The 24766-nt window shown below is 38.7% G+C and overlaps 1 protein-coding gene across 2 annotated transcripts; it reads right to left on the reverse strand.

Moving 5' to 3' along the window:
* Window positions 1–389: 389 nt before the first annotated feature.
* Window positions 390–9568, reverse strand: colec11 (collectin sub-family member 11). 2 transcript variants are annotated; one of them, XM_017694453.2, is made up of 7 exons: window positions 9419–9568; window positions 7172–7300; window positions 6700–6771; window positions 3645–3716; window positions 3499–3552; window positions 2485–2580; window positions 390–799 (listed from the first exon to the last, which is right to left on the reverse strand). In XM_017694453.2, the coding sequence occupies exons 2-7, from the start codon at window positions 7284–7286 to the stop codon at window positions 390–392; spliced, it is 819 nt and encodes a 272-aa protein (XP_017549942.1). In that variant the 5' UTR covers window positions 7287–7300; window positions 9419–9568. The 2 variants fall into 2 exon arrangements, with proteins under 2 accessions (XP_017549942.1, XP_017549943.1); XM_017694454.2 differs by having other exon boundaries at window positions 7172–7326.
* Window positions 9569–24766: the final 15198 nt, after the last annotated feature.

Genomic DNA, 24766 nt, shown 5'->3' on the forward strand with positions numbered 1-24766 from the left:
ACAGGGCACAAGCTTAAATGTGGCATTTTGCATATTTTTAACAGATTGGGAAAAAATTAATAAAATGTACCACAACTTTTGCACAGGCCACATTTAATTTTTTTTCACCATATGTAAAATTCATCAAATAAACAGTAATTGTTGGTGTGTTAACTCACTTTTACTTACAAAATCAACAAAACATGTAATTTGACACCCAAACTTTTGCATATAACTTTACATTTCCCTGAAAAGAAATATCCTTACTTGTCATTCTGTATGAAATGATTGCCCTCATTGCCCATTAAATGTAGTCCTGTTAAAGTAATTACACACTCGCATTATAAGGCTGCAAAAAAGACCTTCTTGTCATTTATGTCCCACTTCGAGACCAGCAAATCTGGTGATGTTCAAATCCGGTCTTTGTCAAACTCACACACAAAGTACATGGTGAGAGAGCAGGCCACGTCCACCCACTCCCCTGAAGACACCAGCTCCACACAGTCCTCATTCTCATAGGCGTTATTGGGCTCTCCTTCCCTCCACTTGCTGAAGGTGCTCATAGGCGAGCGCTCCACGTACACAAAGTGGCCCTCGCTCTCCAGGTCATTAATGCCGATGTACACTCTACTAAGGCCGGCCTCTGTGATGTACCCGGCGATGGCCCTGTTGGCAGCAGCATCTTTGGGCATGGCCAGGTGCCCACCCCTGCCCTGGCAGTACAGCTCAGCATCTCTGTACCGCTTCTCCTCCTTCACCAGTAGATACACCTTGCTGTCTGTCTCTTTGACGCCAGCGACAGCTGCGGGGGAGGGCAGTGCTGAAAAGTGAGCACTTGTATTTCTGTAATCACAATGCAGCACCCAGCGTACACAATAATGCATTGTAGAAGTGACCAAAAAAAGATGTATTGGTTGACTAACTGCTTTTGTTAGTTTGCAAAATGTTTTTTGTAGGAAAGGGCCATCTTATATAATCATCTGAAGGAAAATATTTGTAATTGAAGATAGCAGGCTTGTGTTTGTGTATCTTCCCTTTGTACCAGGGTGGCAAATTGCATTCCTGGAGGGCCACATCATTGCATGTTTTTCCAGCATACCTAATTCAATTAAAGTGCCAGAAGATCAGCCGATGAGCTAGTGGTAAGTACAGAAAAATTAGAATTGGGTAAGAATGGGCTTTAACCCTTAATACGTATGCACTGGCCACTTAGATAACCTTTACTGTGTACCTCCACTATGCTGGTATGCAGTTAGAGATTGTAAGTCATCTGCTCATTTACAATTTGTGTGGGGCCTGTTTCACACATACTACCACTACATGGTGTGAGCATAATAGAACATCCTGCTTTTCATTTTGGCACTCATATTAACAGAGCATTCACACAGTGTTATGGCATGGCATTTAGAAATTAGGCATCAAGCCTATTTTTTCCCTGTTCCACATAGCAAATTACAGTGAAATAAACTATGACATCCAATGAAAACATCAGAAAACCAAATATAAAGCTTCAAAAGATGCAAAATCTACAATTAATGACTGCTACCAAAACAAAATACTGACTGAACATTTTGTGCTGCATAAACATTTCCCTGTTGGTCTTCCAGGGTTGAAGTAATTGCCCAGTCACTACTCCGAGATCTGCCAGGGGTAAACAAATGTACTGTGCGCTTTTACAAATTATATTTTTATCAAACAAAGTAACTTATTTGACTGTCCATTTGGAAGATGTCTGTAGAACTTGTGTCCTGTATTGCTCTGCAGCGCAAATGCTGTTTGTGTGAATGGTCAACACATGTAAGCTATAGCATACATGCTGTTGTATTGCTCATGTCACACAAAAGTAGTATGTGTGAAACAGGTCTTAACCATGCTCTAGTCCTTCATGAATAACAAGCTCTTGGATGAATATTTTTTCAATAGTGGACCACTCTCAACCCACCAGTGACACAAAAAAATGCAACACCACTGTGCCTGATACACTTGTACCAGTAGCCCATCAGAGGAACAGGAACATGCCATCACCGTGTTAGTGTCAGTACTGTGTCCAGAATGGTCTACTAACTGAATATATGGACAGTGGTCCTGTGCTCAAACCAGTGACCAATGATGACTGGAGGTGAGCGTGGCTGACAGATGCAAGACAACAAAAGAGCTCCAGTCTGTGATTGTGTTGGACCTATAAGGTAAGCAGGACCTGATAAAGTGGCCAGTGGGTGTAGGTAGAGTTTGGTGTTCCTAATAAAGTAGATGATAAGCTTATGTCATCATCCTTATCAAAATATTTATAATTGAAGATAACCTTGTGTTTCTGTATCTTCCCTCTGTATCTAGGGTGTCTAACTGCATTCCTGGAGGGCTACATCATTGCATGAACTGTTGAATCAGTTGTATTAAAGCAAGGAAAACACTAGGATCAGGTTTCATCAGGGTTTGCTTTATATGGGTTGAGAGAAGGGGGTGTGGGTGTAAAGCTTTGTGCTGTGGTGCATTTCAAGAACATACCATTTTTAATGAACTTCAGCTCATTGCTTAACTGCGCCACATGATTGTCCATTTCACCGATCATCTTCCGTAAAGGTGCACACTCACAGGGGAGCCCTGAGGAGACAAGCGGAATATCAAATCACAATATTTAGTAAAAAAAATGTCTTCCTTAATAGTGCTGAAAGTGCTAAAACGGCTCATACGTGTGGGGAAATCTTTTGATTGAGTGAGATACAAACTAGGCTCATGAGCTTCATCACATCTGAAAGCATTACTTGAGATTACAGGCCGAAGTACCTACTGTTTTTCACCAAACTCAGCACTCTCTACAGTGTAAAATATCATTACAGCCATCCCTCTGATAACCTAACCCAGTCCAAATAAGAGTAATGAATAATTTCTCCCTGATTACAATACTTTAAGAACTTATGGCAGGTACTGAATATGGTCATATGTTTAGGTTATATTTGTCATGAAAGCTTTTATTACATTGCTCATGAAACATTTATGATGCATTCTCGACAAATGTGAGAAAACAATAATGACATCACCTAGCATGACAGTTGTCATGGCAGTTGATAACGTCACATTGTTATGTCTTTAAACACAATCTGTCATGAGAAACAATCACATCTGTCATGACATGTATGATACATTGTTTGAGGAGATCTATCATAAGAAATACATTATGAAATAGAGGGCAATTAGGGAACAGTCATGATGTAATTTATCTGATAGTTATTAGTAGCGTGCCACTGATATCTTACAGGGTGAAATGTATTGTGACAATTGATGACAGCATATGACATTTGCCTTGACAAGTTTTTGTCATGGTTATGTCAGCATTATGTGGCAAGGTCAAACTAAAGTGTTTCCAATTCAAACTCTATAAAATGTTTATATGTGTATATATATATATATATATATATATATATATATATATATATATATATATATATATATATATATATGTGTGTGTGTGTGTGTGTGTGTGTGTGTGTGTGTGTGTGTGTGTGTATTTATAGCGCTTACCTGGGTCTCCGTCCGAGCCTTTTGGTCCTGGTTCTCCCATATCACCTTTTAAACCTGTTAAAAGGTCAAGTGCAGTTGTGAAGACTTTGAAAACACAGAAGACTAATTACTGTCTGGATTGCACTTTCTTCAGTAGCCTACTTTACCTTTGAATCCAGACGGACCCATTTTTCCATAATGTCCCATGATGCCTTTTTGTCCTTTGAGTCCAGGAGGCCCTAAAGGATTAAAACATTGCTCAAAATTCATCATTAAAGTACAAATCAAAGTGTAAAAACTTCAATGAAGGTCAAGGGTTACTGTAATGCAGAACTAAATTCAAGGAAATGGGCAGGCTTCTCTCTCTATGTTCCCCTAGTAAAGCATCACTTAATCCTCATTACAGCTGCAGTAAACACTTGTCATCATTACTGCATTCTGGCCAATGTACCCAGATGACCTTTGAACTCAAAAACATTCTGTAGGTCTGCACTCCCTGAGCGTGATGAAACCCAGCAGAAACTTGTGGTCATGTGGTCTATCAGTAGAATTCCACTGACACTTCTGGCTCTAGACAGACTATGCTTTTGCTTTAGTTGTACATATCGTTGCCATCAAAACAACAACAAAACCTTATTTTGCTATTTGCTTTAATTTTTGGTTTTTTAACCATTTGAAAATGTCAGTTGCCTTTTACATTGTGTGAACATTTTCCTCTACAGTCCCCAGTTCCATTAACCAGGTAAGTGTGAGGAACTTACAGTACTAGGTAAGTATTGTGGTGATCACACTGACCCAACAGGGTAAGGTTTTTTTTGTTTTTTTTTTACTTCAAAACATTGGGATCTAACTACTCACCATGTGGCCATGAAGAACAGGAATGTAGTCTCACTTCAAATAAATATCTGATTGTGGACTTCAATTCTTTATGTTTCGGTAATGACATAAGGACTGCAGTTTGAGTTAATTCGGCATATTTTAAGTGAATGGTAAACTAAACTGCTGTGTAATTTTTGTTTTACGTTACATGATCATAAGTACCAAAAGAGTCTGACTAAATTAAACCGAAATTACAGGTTCTAGATACTAAACTGATAAAGAACATAGTAAAGTACCTCATAAATATTTAAAAGTGCTAAGTGCAAATATTCTCATGCTAAATTTCATGTCACGTTTTAAGCAGAAAAGTGCTGATTTAATCAGATTATCTGATCAGATTATCTTAAAGTTCTGGGTAGCTATGTGGCATATAATGACAGCTCAAAATACAAATACAGTTTTCTAAAGTAAATGGTAAGGACTCAGTAAAACCACAGTAAGAAGCATTGCTTTCTTTTACAGTCTAGATTCAGGGTTCTTTGTAGATGATAAAGAGGTAAAACCTATAGATGAGACTTTTTGTACAATCCATGTATTATCCATGTAGAATATTTTTACATCAAACAACTATCCTATACTATTTGCCCATAATTATTAGTAAAGTGTTTATTTTTACATAAATGGCTGCAACTGTAACAACTGCAGTTTCCCCCTGGGATCAATAAAGGAATCTGAATCTGAATCTGAATATTTACACTGTACTGTGGAGTCTGTACCACATACTTTCCCAAAAATAGCTAGATCCTGCTCGGCATTTTAGTGTGATTTAGTTAGACTTAGTTAGGCTTGTTAATCTTGAAATTTACCATCATGTTAACCAATATAATTACCTAGTACAGGGGTCTTTAATTAAAATGCAGTAAGGTCCCATTAGAGAAAATTTCCTCAGACAAAGGTCCGGAACATCATAATGAATCATCATGATTTAGTGCCATATACTGAAGTAGCCTAGTAGGTATCATTATCTTGTACAGTCAACAAATGACTGTCAAATAAAGTGCAATTCAGAAATATTTCAACAATATTCATTGTCGTTTTTTTCTTTTCTTTTTAAATCACATCATGTGAAATAACCTCCCTCTGCCTCACTTTCTTCTCCAAATGCTGTCTCGCCTCATCTCTCCCCTGTGTGCATCACACACTCCAGTCTCCATGCACATCATAATGCTCAGATCTAATTGGCTGAGTAGCATCACATGTGATATTTACAACGCATGTGATGGGTCTGTGAGTTTCCCAGGCCGTTAAAACTACCATAAAGACCAGAAAAGCTACGCTGATTAAAATAGGACCACCCCGTCAAAAATGAAATAATTCTCCCTAGTTTATTGGTTATAGGTTCAGGTCCGCATAGGACAACGTCTGGGTCTGGACCAAGGGCCACCTATTAGTGACCTCTGACCTAGTACTTTGAACCTCACATTTACCTGGCCAATATCTAGAGCTTAAGGGACTATAAAAGTGTTATAAAAGTGTAACTATAAAACTATATAAACTATAAAAGAGACTATAAAAGTGACTATAAAATGTTACCCATTTTATGACCAATGGAGAAATGACCAATAGAAATGGTTTAAAATTAAATCTAGATACATTAAAATATCTTTAAAAATTAACTGTCATGATGAAATGACATATCTCTTGACATGTTTATGACACTTCTTTTAGTTGCTATAAAGGGGTTGATTTGATATGTCTGTCATAAGAAATATGCTAATGATCAATTAGTAAAAAGTAGCATTAAGATTAGATTAAGTGACCCTTATTAGTCCCACAACAGGGAAATTTCACCTCCGCATTTAACCCATCCACATACACTCTAGTGAGCACACACACACAAACACACACATACATACACACACACACACACACACACACACTAGGGGGCAGTGAGCACACTTGCCCAGACCGGTGGGCAGCCCAATCCACAGTGCCCGGGGAGCAGTTGGGGGTTAGGTGTCTTGCTCAAGGACACCTCAGTCACGTGCTGTCGGCTCTGGGGGTCGAACCGGCGACCTTCCAGTCACAAGGCCGTTTCCCTAACCTCCAGCCCATGAATGCCCCAATGTCACATAGACTGTCAAACTGGATGTCATCTGTCATGACACATGTCAATAATAATAACATGCTGCTTTTATATTACTGGCCATAATCTGTTGTGACATCTCAAGACAGAACATGACATTTGTCATGTCATGTTTTGGCCATATAAGTGTTATGCAGTAGGGGTCAAATGCAAAACATTAACATATGTTACAAATAAGAATGTTTTTCTCTTATAAGGTTACAGTTTGGACATGCAAGGTTCTATTAAGGCCATAAAATGTATTTTGCTAACAGTACCTGTATCTCCAGGTGGTCCCACTCTTCCAGGTCTGCCAGGTGCCCCTTTTTCTCCCTTTTCTCCTGCTTCTCCTGTGAGAACACACATACTTTATTTTGAAGGCCATTGCACTCATCAGTTGCATTTCATAACATAACATTGTTCCAAGCTGCCATCTGAGTACGAACTCCAGTTCGCCTGCTATTTCACTGCTGTACCAGATGGAAGTACACATTTACATTTAGCTGATGCAGTGTTGGGGTCATTTACATTTAGCTGACGCCTTTTGCCCAAAGCGATTTATGATGGCCAGGGACAGTTTCCCGCCCAGTACAAACTTATGGAAGAATGCATTGCTCAAGGGTTTAATGGTAGCATTTAGCCCTCAGCTACAAGTGAACCTTTAACCTCTTCATAGTGAAATTGCTGGACTACCACTAACACTTATGCTTTTTACTTATGTTTGTCAATATGTTGTGCCGTATGGTGTACCTTTGAGTCCTGGAACGAGGATTTGGACTGAGCAGGGCTCCTCTGCCATATGTTGACTATGAGCTGACCTCACCAGCAACAGAACCAACACAGTGACCACCACACACGACACCATGTTCTCTCCCGTCACTTTGGAAAAACCACTTAATTAAAATCTATGAACAAAGTAATAATACTGCTATAAACAGTGAAAGCCACCTGCCAAGATCATTTTAGTTGAACAATGGACTGGCTTGCTGGACAATGGACTGGCTTAACTGCACAGCTAGCAGTAATTAGTCTTTTTTATTTTCCAGTGTTTCTTCTCATTTCATTTTCAGTTCAATGTGGTATGAAAGCAGGTCACAGACAATTATTCAGAGCCAATGGTTTATGTACATTCTGTAGCATGAGTTATTTGTACAAAGCAGCATGAATTCATATCAGCTACGTCGGCTGCACCGCCAAGCAGGCAGAATAATGGATAGTGGCTGCACCAACATTGGAAAGGCAAATAAGCTCAGCTGAAAGAGACAGTTGTGTTTTTGCCTTTAAAGTGCAAACAAGCAAACACAGACGCACTAATAATGCCCACATCAACACAAAATAGAGTGAAAGAGAGAGAGTGAGAGACAGTATTTACCAGACAAATACATAAAGAACCACAACAGCTCATGCCAGGACTCATGTTCGACGGTCACATTAGATCCCTCATTTACAGGCAGAGCGAAGTGTGACAAGCGGACACAAACTCAGGAAGACACAACAGACATCTCAGACTTTACACTGAGTTCACAGTGTATTAGGTACATATACCTTGTACCTAACAGTAATAATAAGAAAAATAATAAAAAAAGAAGAAGAAATTTTATTTATATAGTATTTTTCATACATTATTCCCTTAAATTGCAGGTTTAATATTTAGTTATTAAACCAGTTATGAATTGTTGGTGTGGTAACACTTCACTCTGGTCCTTAATAGATGCTCACCTTGTTTTTAACTCCTTAAACAGAAGGCATAAACCAAAATAAAGCATTACCATACAGTACTTCTTAGTAAATACTGAAGAATTCATACTGTATTAATAACTGAATAATTAATCTAGGGTTTAAGTGGTTAAAAGTGTTTTACAGTGTAATGCAATGAAACATATGATAAGAAAAGAAATAAATGGCATGATATAACAAATATAAAAACGTTCAAAAAATAAAAACAGTAATGAAAAAAAATAATAATAATAATAAATAAAAGAGTAAGAAAAGTAATGCAAGCTAGTAAAACTGGAGAAAACGTTTTAGCTGTTTTTTAAAATCAGTGATGAAAAGAAGTTGAAAAATATTTAATTTCACTATGGGAATATAAAACAAAAGACTGATTCACCCCTCTTTTAAGTTTTATATTTGAGATATGGAGAAGGCTAGTACTAGATGATGTAAAGACATCATTCGGAACATAGTTTATCAGGCATTCAAAGATGAATGAAGGTGCTCTACCATGAAGAGATTCAAACAAGAATAATAGGCAGCCACAGGAATTCTGCCAAAACTGATCTAATATGATCTTTTTTGGTATGTGTTAGTGTTCTTGCTGCTGCATTTTGCACAAGTTACAGTTTATTGGTTGTAGTTGGAGGAAGCCCTGTGAGCAATACATTGTAAGTCAAAAAACAAAAGCATGAAGATGTAGACTCTCACCTGTGCTATATTCCATATATAGTAGTGTTATTAATATATTATTTAAATCACCAACATTTCTAATGTCTACTTTTTTTTTTTGCTTCATGACCAGTTATGAGTATTTCTGCCTTGTCTTCATTAAGATTTAGATTCAGTAGCCATCATGAGCGCTTACTGTACAGATGGAACACTTACAAACACTTACCAAAAGTGCACTTTGTAGGTTTACAATTACAGACTGTGGCTCATCTGTTGCTGCACGATTTATCACCACCCTCTACCCCATTCATCAATGGGACCATCACTGACCAGATGGCCAGCTGCTGATTACTCTTACTGTTTACTGTTCACTGTTTACTCTTACTGACAATTGTCGGTATGCTCTGTAGATGTACATTTAGAGACTTTATTTCACAAAGCAAGATTTCCACAAAAATGACCAAAAAATGACCCAAAATGGCTCCTCCTTTTGGATAGACTTGACTGTATGATCTAAAAGATCTTGCTTTATAATATTCCCCATCAATCTGTTCATGAACTAAAAAGACAAGCCTCATAGCAGCTTACTGTATTGGAGAATTAGAGACTTACCTTATGCAGTAAACTCAAATCTGGCTAATGTTGCAATGTGATCTTCGGACTTAAGCTGAAGTAAGGCTGACAGAAGCTCTCTCACTGGTGGTCTGTCTGGCACAGCATGCCGCGTCTCTCATGGCTGCAGCAAAGAACAGGCCAGAGAGCGAGCGTGTGTACGTAAACACAGAGATAACACTGGTTCTGCTTTACTCCTCTCTGATTAGAGCATAAGAAAGCAGCGGGGTCATTGACAGTGCTCCTCAGAGCAGATAGCCCACAGTGCCAATTCAAAAATCAAAAACATTCTCTATATTCATTCAAACAGAAATCAGGACAGAATAAGAGGTAAAATGGGAGTTAGACTCTGTAGCTCAAAAGGTTTAGGATCTTTCAAGATAATGTATGTACGTATGTATGTTTCCACTGTTACTTCTCCAAAGGTGGTTAAAAGGCCAGAAATGCTTTGGAGTGATCCAGCAATTTAAAACACAAAGACATTATTCCTGAGGTAGTACTTTTGTTAATTGTTTATTCAGGTTTACAGGTTTGAATAGTAAAAAGCAAGATCCTTCTAATATGGCAAGTTTGCACCTTGACACAGACAACATGCTCATTTCTCAAAGGACTGATAGCTTATATATATAAATATGAGGTCAATGTATATTTGTGTGGTTTTATGTTCCAAAAACAGTTATAATTATTTTTTATGGGACAATTTTCTGCCTCTCTTCATCCCTTAGAATTAAACAGGCTGTTTTCATCACTCTGCCTTTAAGACTGATATATGTAAATGATCACTGTTCTGACTGTCTTCACTGAACACTCAGAAAAACTTGTCAATTGGAAGGTTCCCTCAAGTCACTGGGATGGTTCTTAAGAAAACATCTTCAGTACGTTTCATTAGTAACTGTACTATTCTGTTGCAATTATTTTGCTAAAGCTGCATTAACTCCATAAATTAAGGTTCATTCCAGACTGAAACACTCCTTATAACTTCAGTGTGAATGGGCTGGGCCACAATGCTGGAGGCTGAATGGGCAGGTATGTGTATACCTGTTGGATGTTGTGACATCAAAAAAATTATTATTCAATTATTCAAAACAGGCTGTTTTGCAGCTTACTTTTTATATATGGACTGTATGGACTTGAATGGTTCCTTTAGAAACTAACTGTACACAGAGTTAAACTACTTGGCTGTGGAAGATAACTATGACAAAGCTCAATGTTAAAGCACAAAGCAATAAAGTAAGTGTGAATGATATTCATGGATAGTAGAGAATTAAAGCGCTAAAACAGGTTGTAGTGTCTGCTTTCCTCCACAGGGTGACACTAAATATTCGAAGAAGGGGGTTTTTGTTTCTGCAGTTTAGACAGGTCCATTAGGATTCTTTCATTGCACTTTTTCCCATCTCAAATCACTCATATCCACAAACTGAAAGACACTCATGGAGCACATGGGCTTAGGTGTCTTGCTCAGAGCCATTAACTAGAACAGCATGGATCAGCTCAACTCATTCACACCTGCCACACACACTGGGCACAGGCTTAAAGGTCTAGGCGCTCGCCTGCATCTCCAAAGCTGTTAGCGCAGGGTCTGGGGCTTTAGCCACCGTGCCGCTACCATCTTCCATCTGGAAAAATATAGAAAAAAAAGTCTAATGATGATGAACCAGCTGGGCAGTTCTTGTGTAGCCTACAGCATTTCAGCACTGCACTGCATCATAATGCCTTCAGTGGAAACAGAAGATGAGAAAAAAATGGGCCAATAATTTTGCACACACATCAGCATCAATGAATTAAGAACAAAATGTAATAGAACAAAAGCAAGGGCAGGGTGATAATTGCATTAGGAAAGATTTGGGATTAACTCAATCATGGGAATTGAATCAAACACATAGCTTTGTCATGAGTCCAGTTAAAGATGATATATGGAGGTAGGGATTACTACAAGATACTTACTATTTTAAATGTACCAAAATGTATTATCATATTTATACACACAGTACAGACAGCAGGAAAAGGAAAAGAGGAAATTAGATTTTAAAAAGCTGCTTATCTGGGCAGTAAACATTTGTTTGTTCAGAAAAATGGTTTTAAAACTTTGCTTAGGTGCCATTTCCATAGGTGTATGCAAAGTCAAAACAGCCATTAGGTTCAAGTTTTTTGTGCCGTTGTGTCAGTGGGGAAAAAAGTGAAAAATATATGTTTGAGAGAAAGCAGCTAGGTATCATTTCTTTTTTGTAACATTTAGTATTTAGTGTTTCCACTAGTGTTTAAATGTGTGTATAAATGTATATGCCTGTCTATCTCCACTGCGTTGAACAGGCAACTTGTCATGGGTGTATCCAGCCTTCCACCCAATGACCCAATGACTGCTGGGACCAGCACACTTACCCATCACCAACATCCCAAACCCCCACCCCACCCCACCCCAGTAGTGGCCACGACCCAAGGACAAAAGGTTTAGAATATGTCTGTGTGTGTGTGTGTGTGTGTGTGTGTGTGTGTGTGTGTGTGTGTGTGTGTGTGTGTGTGTGTGTGTGTGTCTGTCTGATTCCACTCTTTTTGCCTTTATCATAATGCTTTTCAGGAGACCTGCTTTCAGTTTTTTAAAGAAACTTGCAGGAATATTTTTCCACATCTCCAAAGTTCAGTCTTTGCTGGTTGCATCTTCGGCTTCTCACAATACTCAAAAAGTAATCCCAAACACATTCAGTGATGTTGAGGTCTGGGTTCATGGTGAGGTCAGTTCATTGTTCTGAGAACACCAGCAGCTTCTTGCTTTGATTTGCTGTTTTGTCTATTTCTCAGTAAAATATTTTTTTCAGATCTGAAGCAAGAGTGGAGCTTGTTTTTTCCTCTCTCTCAAAGATGAAAGTGTTACATACTGTTTATCTGATTGGTGGTCTACCATGTACTGCACAAATATTATGAGACCCATTTATTTTCTCTATATTATAAGTTATCATTTTTTGAACTCTAATTACGGAAACTCCTGTTTTTCACTTATTTTCCTTTGACTTTCCCCTACTTTATGCAAGTGGATTATCTTATATCTAACACCCTTGGAACTATCCTGAAACAATTAATAACTTGTATTTAATGACTGCTTTTACTGGAAATTAGAGAGCAACTGTGTGTGTGTGTGTGTGTGTGTGTGTGTGTGTGAGTGTGTGTGCGTGTGTGTGTGTGTGTGTGTGTGTGTGTGTGTATGTGTGTGTGCCAAATATAATGCACATTTATACAACCCCAATTCCAATGAAGTTGGGACGTTGTGTAAATCATAAATAAAAACAAAATACAATGATTTGCAAATCCTTTTCAACCTATATTCAATTGATTACACTACAAAGACAAGATATTTAATGTTCAAACGGATAAACTTTATTGTTTTTTGCAAATATTCACTCATTTTGAATTTGATGCCTGCAACACGTTCCAAAGAAGTTGGGACAGGAACATGTTTACCACTGTGTTACATCACCTTTCCTTTTAACAACACTCAATAAGCGTTTGGGAACTGATGACACTAATTGTTGAAGCTTTGTAGGTGGAATTCTTTCCCATTCTTGCTTGATGTACAACTTAAGTTGCTCAACAGTCCGGGGTCTCCGTTGTCGTATTCTGCACTTCATAATGCGCCACACATTTTCAATGGGAGCCACGCTGTTGTAACACGTGCAGAATGTGGCTTGGCATTGTCTTGCTGAAATAAGCAGGGATGTCCCTGAAAAAGACGTTGCTTGGATGGCAGCATATGTTGCTCCAAAACCTGTATGTACCTTTCAGCATTAATGGTGCCTTCACAGACACATATTGAAAATGGTGCCTGCACTAACACACCCCCACACCATCAGATGATGATGCTGGCTTTTGAACTTTGTGCTGATAACAATCCGGACAGTCTTTTTCCTCTTTGGCCCGGAGGACACGACATCTTTTGATGATATTATGGACTGTAGATGATGAAATCCCTAAATTCCTTGCAATTGCATGTTGAGAAACGTTGTTCTTAAACTGTTGGACTATTTGCTCACACAGTTGTTCACAAAGTGGTGAACCTCGCCCCACCCTTGCTTGTGAACCACTGAGACTTTCAGGAATGGTCCCTTTATACCCAATCATGACACTCACCTGTTTCCAATTAACCTGTTCACCTGTGGAATGTTCCAAACAGGTGTTTTTTGAGCATTCCTCAACTTTCCCAGTCTTTTGTTGCCCCTGTCCCAACTTCTTCAGAACGTGTTGCAGGCATCAAAGTCAAAATGAGTGAATATTTGCAAAAGACAAAGTTTATCCATTTGAACATTAAATATCTTGTCTTTGTAGTATATTCCATTGAATATAAGTTGAAAAGGATTTGCAAATCATCGTATTCTGTTTTTATTTATGTTTTACACAACGTCCCAACTTCGGTTGTAGAGGGATTTAACGATACGATAGTCAATTTGTGTGCATATCATGTCCAGCAAGTTGATTAATGCGGTATCACTCTCATTAGGCAGTTAGTTAAAACAAAGCTATTCTGTTTTTCACAAATGAGAGTTTGAATTGCTCCTGTGCAATAAACTGTATATGAATAATAGACTGTTGATAATTTCTATTACTTGGTTACAGTTGGTGAAGCACAGAAAGCCCAGCGTTGCAAACGCATTTGTAAAAAGTCCATTTAGCACTTATGAATGAAGTTTTTAAAGTCAACCTAATTACATCTTTAATTAATGTGCAGGGTATTATAAACTTATATATTTGGCAGAGCAGAGGTATTAAAGTGACTCATGAGGCTTTTTCATTTGCACCCTGCATACCAAATATACTGATCCTATCTGTGCACACAGTTCACAGACAGGCCACTTCCCCAGTGGCTCACGTCTGCTCCTTTGTGGTGAAGGAGCTTTGCAGTACAAATGACTGAAAATTAGGTGTTAAAAGGCTTCATATAAAACACTGCTGCATCAAAGAAACTTAGCAAGCAACTGTTATAAACACAAATTGCTTTTGATGTGTTGCCAACAATGAAACTATTGTTAAAAGGCTGATAGTACAACAGGCTCTGATATGAAACTATACCTGAGTGTGCATTTTGTTCCCACAGAAGAAACATTCGTAATGCTACTAGTACTTTTTGTACGAGTGCAAAATAATACTGGCAAGACATTGTCGGGAGTCCCCAGAGTGCTGGAAAGTGTTTGCCGAGAACATGTTCCTCCTACAGCTGGCTAACATCTCTTTTTCCCCCCATGCTCACCTCAGATTGTGTTCACAAAGACCTGGAGAGGCAGAGATGCAGAACCGGATGCACTCTATGGATCCAGAGCCCTGGGAGGACGAAGTCTTGCCTACTGGAGCATGACAAGCCATTGCGTTTCTCCTGACCCAGGGGCACCTTTACAGGAACGGTACACTGAGCCAGGTCAGGATCACTGGCTAATCAGACAGCTCTGTCATCTTAAAGTCTGTCCCACTAGCCATCTCTTCTCATTAAATGCACAGGGCAAAGTAAAGGGGTGGGGGGATGGGGGGTGTTATAATTATGCTATGTGATTGACATGCTAAATTAAAGGAGAAGGCAGATTGGTTTTTAAATCACATCTAAAATCCTAAAAGCTACTGAATGATTCAAACACCATTTCAGCAAACAATACACAACCACAAACTTTATTATTGTTTCTAAATGGTTTTGGCTTAGACAGACATTTCAGTGAAAAAGCTTTAATTGGTGCAGAACAGGTGTCTGAAACCCAAATGATCTGGGGCCCACTAGCCAGGTGGTCTTTTTCAAGGAGGGGATGGTTGAAAAAATGCAGAGAAAAAAAACTCCCATTTTTTTCAAGTATGAATTTTAACTTTATAACATATACACCCATTTAAGCACATCTTAGTCAATGTTCATTATCAGTTTTTGTCACCACAAACCAGAACTACTTTCACTACTATCACTACTACTTTTACTACTACTACTACTACTAATGATAATAATAATAATAACAACAATAATAATAATAATAACACATAGTGTTTCTTAAATATTTTGGATTATTTATATGTGACAGGCCATATGAAGCTGTCTTACCCCTTTGTGTAGAACCTTTAAATTACATGGACTGTAAATAAATAAATAATAATATTAAAATAACTAAACTGTTACACTGAAGTGTTCTTTAGAGAATCAAAAGTGGTCCTTCTATGGTGCCACTCCAAAGAACCCTTTTTGCACCTTTATTTCTAAGAGTATAATCGTAAGCCTGAAGAAAATATGAAGAAAACTAAAGAACCCATATGTGAATGTGTTCATGGTTGTGACATCACAACCACAGTCAAATGACTTATTTAAAAAAAGGTAAAAAAAATAAGGTTTCCATGACATGGGCCCTTTAAATTTACATTAACCACATAAACTAAATTTGGCTCTGATCCTGTAACTATCAGTTCACAAAACAGCATGCAACACCTAGGTCTAAGCTTATTCCAAAAACTAGTCCACATTAAGTTCCAACTGTGATTACTTTGGTTTTCAGCTGCCCACCAGTTAATAGCCTCTTTCTGCAGGCCCTCTAGAGACCATTTTGCTGGCAGAATAGATATCGGTCTGGATGTTTGTGATTAACATAAATAAAATAATTTTCCCTTTACTCTGTTATCAGGTTAATTAGGACTTGTCTTTCTGAATGTGAACTGCTATGCGTTGAGCTGATAGTCAGCAATGAGGGGTGCAAGGGGAGGGATGAGAAGCCCCTGCAGTCAAACCGTTCACAGCTCTCCAGTTATACAGCTGTGCCGAGAATCCAAACAAGTTTTTTAATCCCATAGACATAAAGGTGAAAGAAATCTAAGGCAGTTTACTGTTTTAAAGCCTGGATTATACAGGAGTAAACTTCTTTCCAGTAGTTTATAGACTGTGAGTAATGTTATAGTGGATTGCACAATATTTGGCTCCAAGCTGATCATCCACTTTGTCCATTAGAGCCTCTCACCATTAGGCTTCTTCTAGCTCAGCTTTCAGCGGTGCAACACAATGGCTCTGATTCAGCAGGTTTATAGATTTTCACCACCTGCAGGTAATACGTGCACAATTAGTCACAGGTGCCTACCATTTAGTTAAGTGCATTGCAGAAAGGAAGGCATTGCACTATTGACAGCTTAGCATAATTTCCTGCTTGATATTGATATTATCATCACACAAAATGATCATATAATGGACACAATAAATATACTAAATTAAAAGCACTTCAAAAATGATGTATTGAATAAGAAGCGATCTAACATGCCCAACATTTAGTTATTGCTTTAGATAATAATTTAGCTATTCATTTAGTTACTTAGAAAAGGTATGTTTCAGAGTGATAGATGGAATCTGAAACAGGCCTGTATGAGAGTGTGTTTTGTTTGTTTGTATTCAGAGCTGTATATGGACATGATTACACACTGGCTGGATTTTCATACGGTTCAGACAGGCTGAAAAGGTCCGCGGAATATGAATGAAGCACGGGTCCTGCAAACTCACAGTCTACTTTAGTACCAGTAATGCGTGCCATTAGCCACTGCATGTTCACACACAATATTTTTCTTTGAGGAAAAAATCAAATAAGAAAAGGAAGCTTTCATCTGAGCAGACCCGAGCAATGTATCATCTCCTGAACCCAACCCTTTTTTTGAGGCCATGGAAAAAGCAATGTGAGAAGTCCTGCAGCAGAGGCAGCATTCCTCAGTTGGAACTTGTTTTGCACATTAGCAAACCCTTCTCAACATGAGCTCTTACATCTTCTTCCCTTATCCAGAATTTGATGAATACAGTCAAATTACTTTTCCAGATACACAAGACACCTGTGTCAGAGAACATAAGATATTAGTAACTAGTGAGCCAGAAATGACTCTGAGGTGATACATCTCCATCAGCTGCGAATAGAGCTTCAAAACAAACCTGTCCCACAATGACCCACCACATAAACATATAATGAAAGAATGGATCCTTTTAGGGCATCGAGACAGACATCGAGACAGTGAGAGAGAGGCAGTAACCCAAAACAGATGGAGGAGATGACTCTCATTCTCTCCTAATGACTCCAACAGCACTGCCAACTCCGGAACAGCGAAAACAATTATCATGTCCTCCTAAGACATCACTCATGTGGATGATCAATCACCATTGCTGGGGTTGCTGTTCCAAAACCAACAGAATGAAATCCCACCTTTCTTCTATTGATATGAACCCAGAAAACAAACCCCTAGGAATAAGGTTCTCCACCAATTTATTACACTTTCAATGATTAAAGATTGTTAAATGATTCCTGGCTTAGAGAACTGAGACCACCCTTCATTTATTTAACTTCCAGTCAAAACACCCATTAACAGAGTTGGACCTGACCTCCCTGGGGCCCTAAGCTAAATTCTGCAAAAGGGCCCTCCTGCTGTGAGCCAAATCATTTGCAACTGCCACACAGTCACACCTGACACCCCAGTGCTCCTATTACAATCCTCCCTCCTTTAAAACAGTTTCCTTCATCTGTTGGTCTAAGAATATGCCGGCCTATACAGAACAGAATGAGGTTTGAACAAGCAATATTTCGCTGCTGTCGGAACATAATCTCGTATCTCCATTTTTTCCGATTTTCAGTTTTTGACATCATTTGAAAATGCATATTGGCCTTTACATTGTATATAAATTTCGTAAAGGATGGATCAAAATAAATCTATTTGATTTGATTAAATGACTTGGAAAAAAGTCTAGTTCCATTGACTTATATTGAAAGTAATGCAGGTTTTTTCCTTCTCCTGTAAAGTTACCATTTTGGAGATATGAGGTTTTGTTCCGACAGCAGAGATTTACTGAATAAAATATTGTCTATAGAATCTTGAAGAAAAGTGAATATTAGTATAAATATTGAAAAGTTTAAGTATCGCACCTGATCACTTATAGAACTGGATCCCCCAGATTTCCTTTTATACATTTTCAAATATTGTATACTGTGTATACTCTGGCTAGACTGAACACTTAATGGATAATATTTACTGAGCGATATGTATCCACATTGCCTAGTATGTCCAACTAATCAACATTTAAATTTAATATTTAATCAATAGTCAGTGTCAATCCATCGCTTCCATGTTGTATCAGTCCAGAGTTGTAACTCAACCTTCACTGAGAGAAAAGATAATCATTGTCTTGTTTTAAAATGATGTGCACCAATGAGGAGTGTGCCATCACGTCAATATATTGTCTGGACTGGACTGGATTCCACAGAGGTTGCCTCTGCTCATTTCGTGACATGGTTATCTTTTCCGAGCTGCAGTCTGTAAACACCTCTGCCTGTTGGCATTCATGAAACATTCTAAATAGATGTATTTCACTACTACTAAAGTTTTAAATAAACAGAAGCTTTGGGAAGGAGGCGCAACATCACTGAATGTGTTTGGGATACTTAGATCATAAGAAATAGACAGTGCAACCATCTTCTAAGACTGAACTTTGAATGTGTGAAAATTATTCATACAGTCTCCCAAAAGAATGAAAGCTGTAAAAGCAGAAGGTACAGTAAATACTGAAAATTCTATTATGTTTAGTATTAGTTGTTTGGTCTGTATTTTTCTCTTTAAGAGAAAATAAGTGAGATTTATTAAGGGCAAATCCAAAATCAGGGTCGAGACAGTCCAGGGTCATAGAGCCAACACGGATTGAATGGGGGGCAGACATGACAGACAAATAATAAGCAGGTTCAAACAAACAGTAACTAGAACAACCAACACAGCATATAACACCAAAAAAGACCTGCAAACACAAGGGGCAAACACAGGGCTTAAATACACATGGAAAACAAGGGACAAGTGGAAAGCAGGTGGAGACGAGGGGGCTAAACCAAAACAAACGTACATGGACAGGACTGGGAGGGCCCAATCGTGACAATGGGATTGATCGGTGTTTGTAACAGACTTTTTATGGAAGGTTCTTTAGGCTTTAAAAAGGTTCATCACACTCATTCATCTCATTTCCAAAAATAAATAAATAAAATTAAAAGATTCTTCAGGGAACCTAAAGTGGTTCTTCCATGGCCTTGCTCCAAAGAACCCTCCCTGGCACCTTTATTTTTAACAGTGTACATAGAGAGTAAATACTACAGAGCATTAATATTAGCTCTCTTGTCCTCTCTCTCTGCACACGACTAGATTAGCAAAGGCCCAGCAGGGTGCTATCAACTCCCAAAGTCCATCATTAGATTTCACATCTAAAACGTCCTGCCTTTCAGAAGTGACAGTTTTAGCACGGAGGGATTAGATCTGAGTGACTGACCCAATATCAGCAACTCCCAACAGCCCTGACTAACTCACGTGTCAAAGCACAGACCATGTGCTCAACTATCATCCAAAATGTAAAACTAAAAGCTTGTGCCCAAACATTAATGGAAAATAAATGCTCCACAGAAACACATAATGGCACTTTGTAAGTGGTATATAGTGTATTGGTTACCAATTCTATTACAAAAATGCATGAACTCAGCTAAATGTAAGGTGATTTAGATACCTGGAAAGTTTTGTTTCATTCATGTTGCTCTGCCATTCAGCAGGGACAAAGTGGCTCTCATGGAACCCATATATCCCATATAGAGACACTTTCGTTATGTAGGTCACTGCCCTTAGGCTGGCTTTTAGAATCAGACCAGGACAAACTATAACATTCGGAGCAGTACGGAAACATATTGTATTAACTAAAGATAATGTCAATACTTCCATTTGTAGCTTTATTTCATATGTTCTCTAAATTTATTTAGATTGTGCGTATAGTCTTTTTATGTGAATTTATGGCTCTTAATTTATGTCCACTTTTAGGTGAAGCAAACAAGATTTTGCTCTTTTTTCAAGAAAAGTGGCAGAAGTGCAAGCTAGAGTAGAACTGAGGGAATAAGTCATTTTCAACCATGACAGTACAAATAATTGACATGAAATCCTCTAAATTAATGTACAGTATTTATTCTAACATAAAGTGGGAGATTAGTCAGGTACGGAAATTGATTTAGTGAAGATCTGTCTTCAGTAAGTTCTAAAACATATCTATTGCTATTGCTATTCATCTAGCTAAGTATACTGTCTTCCAGTTAACTATGTAGAGAACCAATTTAACATGGTTAAAAAAAGATCAATCAAGTTTTTAAGCCAAGAAGGATTCTCTATATTTTTAAATGCAGTCGAATCCAAAAGCATAAGTACAGAGACATCACCTGTATCAGCATTAATTGGTCTGTAATTGCTAAAAACCGTCCAGTACACTCTGACAAAGGCTGTCAATTACTTCTTAAAGAATGCTGTTGGAATAGGATCCAACACACGGGTGAAGGAATTTAGCTGCATGACAACTTTTCAAAGTTCTGCCTCATTAATCTTTTCAACTATCCATACTGTTCTGCCATTGAATACAAACAGAGTCTACTGTTTCTACTTTTAAAGTTATAAAATGTGACCGAATATTGATGATTTTTGTATTTCATTTTGATGCTGAAGTCTCAGTGATATAATCATTGGTTCATTTAGGATCAGGTAACACATTGTCTGCTGAATTTCAGCCACATGCTGAAATAATGACACTCACCATTATCTGCAATTAAACTCTTATCACTCTTTTTTATTTCTCCTATATCACACATCTTTTCATCTGGTGCTATTTTTCATTATGAATTTGAGGGAAATCACCATCAAGCCTCCTGAGCCATTAAAAAGCATCATTTGAGCAATAAATTCCTCTTGCGGGGTGTGTTGATGTAATATTTTATCCATGTGGAAATGATGTGCATCAAGTAAGTTCGATGTATCACGTCACTTAGTTCATAAGAATTTCCAGCCATGACAACAAGACTTTTAGTGTTTCTGCTACAGGACACGCAGCTTTAATTCGAGCATCTCCAGCCAGACATGTTGCCTGGGTCCATATGATATGCGCTCTCTTTCCTTCTGCCCAACTCTCAGAAGCAGAAGAGAAAGAGGCAGAGGGAAGTGAATGAGCTCAGGGCGTGCTGCATGGCCTGTGGGGCTGTGGGATTCTTCTCTGAAGCTGGAGACCTGCGGGGTGGTCAAGGAGGACAATCGGCTCCACACAGTAGACAGAGCACTGGGCTCGGGGCACGGTGCGGAGCGAGGACACAACTCAGACTGGCACGGAATGCGAATGCTGGGACAGAAATGTCGCTTTGCATCACAATGAGAAGCACAGTGCGCAAGAACTCCCAAAATGAATTTCAAAGAACTGAATTTTTTTCCATAGTTGTAGATCATTTGGTCTAAATGAGTAAGACGTCTTTTTAAAGGCAGCCATTTGCTCAGAATTTGTCACACTTTTGAAGTAGAATGGAAAGCTAGACATAAAAGGAATACTAATGCTACACAAGTCATGTACTTTGTCATAACTGTTGTGCACTGAGACTACTGAACAGGATACTTTCCAGCACAAAATAAGCAGTGGCCAATGTGTTTTTCAAATATGTATATTTGTGTAATGTTGTGTTTTAAAGAAACTATATGGTGTATTGTAAAAATATACATTCAGCCATAACATTAACTACCTCCTTGTATTTACACTTATTGTCCATTTTATCAGCTCCACTCACCCTATAGATGCACTTTACAGTTCTACAATTACAGACCATCTGTAGCTTTGCATGCCTGTTATCCCTTTTCACCCTGTTCTTCAATGGTCATGATGCCCATAGGACCACCACAAAGCAGGTATTATTCAGGTAGTGGATCATTCTCAGTAGTGCAGTGACACTGTTGTGGTGGTACCATGTTAGTGTGTGTTGCACTAGAATGAGTGGATCAGACACAGCAGTGCTGTTGTAGTTTTAAACACCTCAGTGTAACTACTGGACTGAGAATAGTCCAGCAACCAAAAAGATCCAGCCAACACCTTTCTGTGGGCAGCATCCTGTGACCACTGTTGAAGGACTAGAGGATGACTAACACAAACTGTGCAGCAACAAATGAGCTATGGTCTCTGACTTCAAATCAGCGAGGTAAACTGACAAAGTAATAGTGTGTAATAGGACTGAACGGTGAGTGGAGATAGTGTTTAAAAAACTCAAGCACCACTGCTGTGTCTGACCTACTCATACCAGCACAACAGACACTAACACACCAACCCCATGTCACTGTAACTGTAGTGCTGAGAATGTTCCACCACTCAAATATTACCTGCTCTGTGGTGGTCATGTGGAGGTACTGACCATTGAAACAGCTGGTTTGATACACTGGAACAGTCATTATAAAAATGCTTTCAAAAGTTTTGAGTGTAATGATTTTTAGGCAACATTCTTTCTAGATACTGTGGATCACTACATCCAATTAAACAGAGCCAATCATGCGCTACACAGGACGTGAACTCACAACCTCATGATGACAGAGCAGAAGGGGAAGGGGCGAATGTACTCAGTTACATGTAAATGACCAGTTTCACACTTCTACTCTAGTACATCTGTAAAGGAAAGTGATGTACTTTTCACTCACTTCCTCTTCAGCCATTCACATTTAGTTCGTAATTGCTTTTTGGAGTTAGTTGCACTTTGTCACACCTCTGATTTTCTTTTAGACCAAGAGTGCATTAAAAAGTGAAGAATAGAGCCTAACAAACATTTCTGCTGCTGATAGATGCTGGATGGTTGCCCTGCAGGTCTGAGAGTGATTAAACAACTTTGTGCTTCTACTCAAGCTGTTTTTTTCACGAAAGGCACTTTTACATGAGTCAGTATTTTACTAAAGCAACAGAAGTTTTACTTGAGCATAAATTTGTCTACTACCCACCTCTTCAATAGAGCTTAATCTCAAATGCCTTGTCAAAGTGTTGTGGAAGTGCTGATAGTACTCACAATATGCTAAGAAACACAGTCATATGCAAATAACATGTTTTGTTGATTTTCTATGTGAAAATTATTTAAAACATCCTCTACAGAGAACACACTTCCATTTTTAATGCATGGTTGTTGATTATATGCAGAATTTAATATAAGGAAAAATAAAGCATAAAGCATGGCCTGTGTAAAAGTTTTGGCATATTTTATGTTTTATTTTTTCTGCTATATTGTGGCAGTTGTCACTTGCTCTACTCAGGAGAAGATAAAGGAGAGGGAATGGTGTGCAGAGTTGCACCGCACACCTCCACCTCCTCCATACTATAATCTTTTTGCAGTATTAATAAATTTTTTTACAGCAGATGTTGTCAGATATGTTGTCTTTTTTGCCTGTTATTGACTGCAAATTATAGTTATTTTTATACAAAAAATGCTTTTTTGTGACACAGTTTATCATGATTACAATAGCATGCAATACCGTGTTATCATATCCCCGCTTTCAGCAGCCTCATCAAACCTGAAGAGAATCTAACAATATCCAAAGCCAGGAACCATTCTACCATTCTGTGAGCGTTAGCTAATCCCTTGTAATATAATTCCATTCTCTGAACAATGTTAGAGCCAGGAGCATCTCAGAATCACTGATCACTCAACATTTAATTTAATTATGGCTCTCTCGTACCACAGAGTTGTGTTGACTCTGGCAAGAGTACTTTCAGTCAGAAGAGGATTAGACCATGATGGATAAGACTTTTATTGACAGCTTATTTTCCAAACTCAGAGGCCTCCATGGAGGTAGATGTAACATATTACTCTCTGGAAATCAGCATCAGCTCTTTTATGTGTGCATATGAAAACTAGTGCATGCAAAAGCAAGTTGATTAGACTAAATATATAAACATGCTTATAAAGGCAGCATCTTGGTCTCATGTTCTGATGAAATGTAGGCCAAACTCTTATGATTGCTTTTTAGGTTGACACTCCATCCATCCATCCATCCATCCATTATCTTCCGCTTGTCCGTGGTTCGGGTCGAGGGGGCAGCATCCAAAGCAATGAAGCCCAGACCTCCCTTTCCCCAGCCACTTCCACCAGCTCTCCAAGGGGGATTCCGAGGCGCTCCCAGGCCAGCTGGGCGATATAGTCGCGCCAGCGTGTCCTGGGTCTTCCCCGGGGTCTCCTCCCAGGTGGACTCGCCTGTGACACCTCCCGAGGGAGGCGTCCAGGAGGCATCCTAACCAGATGCCCGAACCACCTCAGCTGGCTCCTCTCGACGTGAAGAAGCAGCGGCTCTACTCCGAGTCCCCTCGGATGACTGAACTTCTCACTCTATCTCTAAGGGAGAGTCCAGACACCCTGCGGAGGAAACTCATTTCGGCCGCTTGTATTCGCGATCTTATTCTTTCGGTCATTACCCAAAGCTCATGACCATAGGTGAGGGTGGGAACGTAGATCGACCGGTAAATCGACACCCTCCATCCCTTGACTGCGCCTAGAAATTCTATCCATAAAAATTATGAATAGAATCGGTGACAAA

This window comes from Pygocentrus nattereri, chromosome 10, assembly GCF_015220715.1.
Source record: "Pygocentrus nattereri isolate fPygNat1 chromosome 10, fPygNat1.pri, whole genome shotgun sequence".
NCBI lineage: Eukaryota > Metazoa > Chordata > Actinopteri > Characiformes > Serrasalmidae > Pygocentrus > Pygocentrus nattereri.

Excerpts from the sequence above, each read along its gene's own strand:
- colec11 (XM_017694453.2), bottom strand. The coding sequence starts at position 7,286 with ATGGTGTCGTGTGTGGTGGTCACTGTGTTGGTTCTGTTGCTGGTGAGG. Across the intron at positions 3,717-6,699 it reads GGGACCACCTGGAGATACAG|GGCCTCCTGGACTCAAAGGA; the intron begins GTACTGTTAGCA and ends TTAATCCTTTAG. Across the intron at positions 2,581-3,498 it reads AGGCTCGGACGGAGACCCAG|GGCTCCCCTGTGAGTGTGCA; the intron begins GTAAGCGCTATA and ends TTGTCTCCTCAG.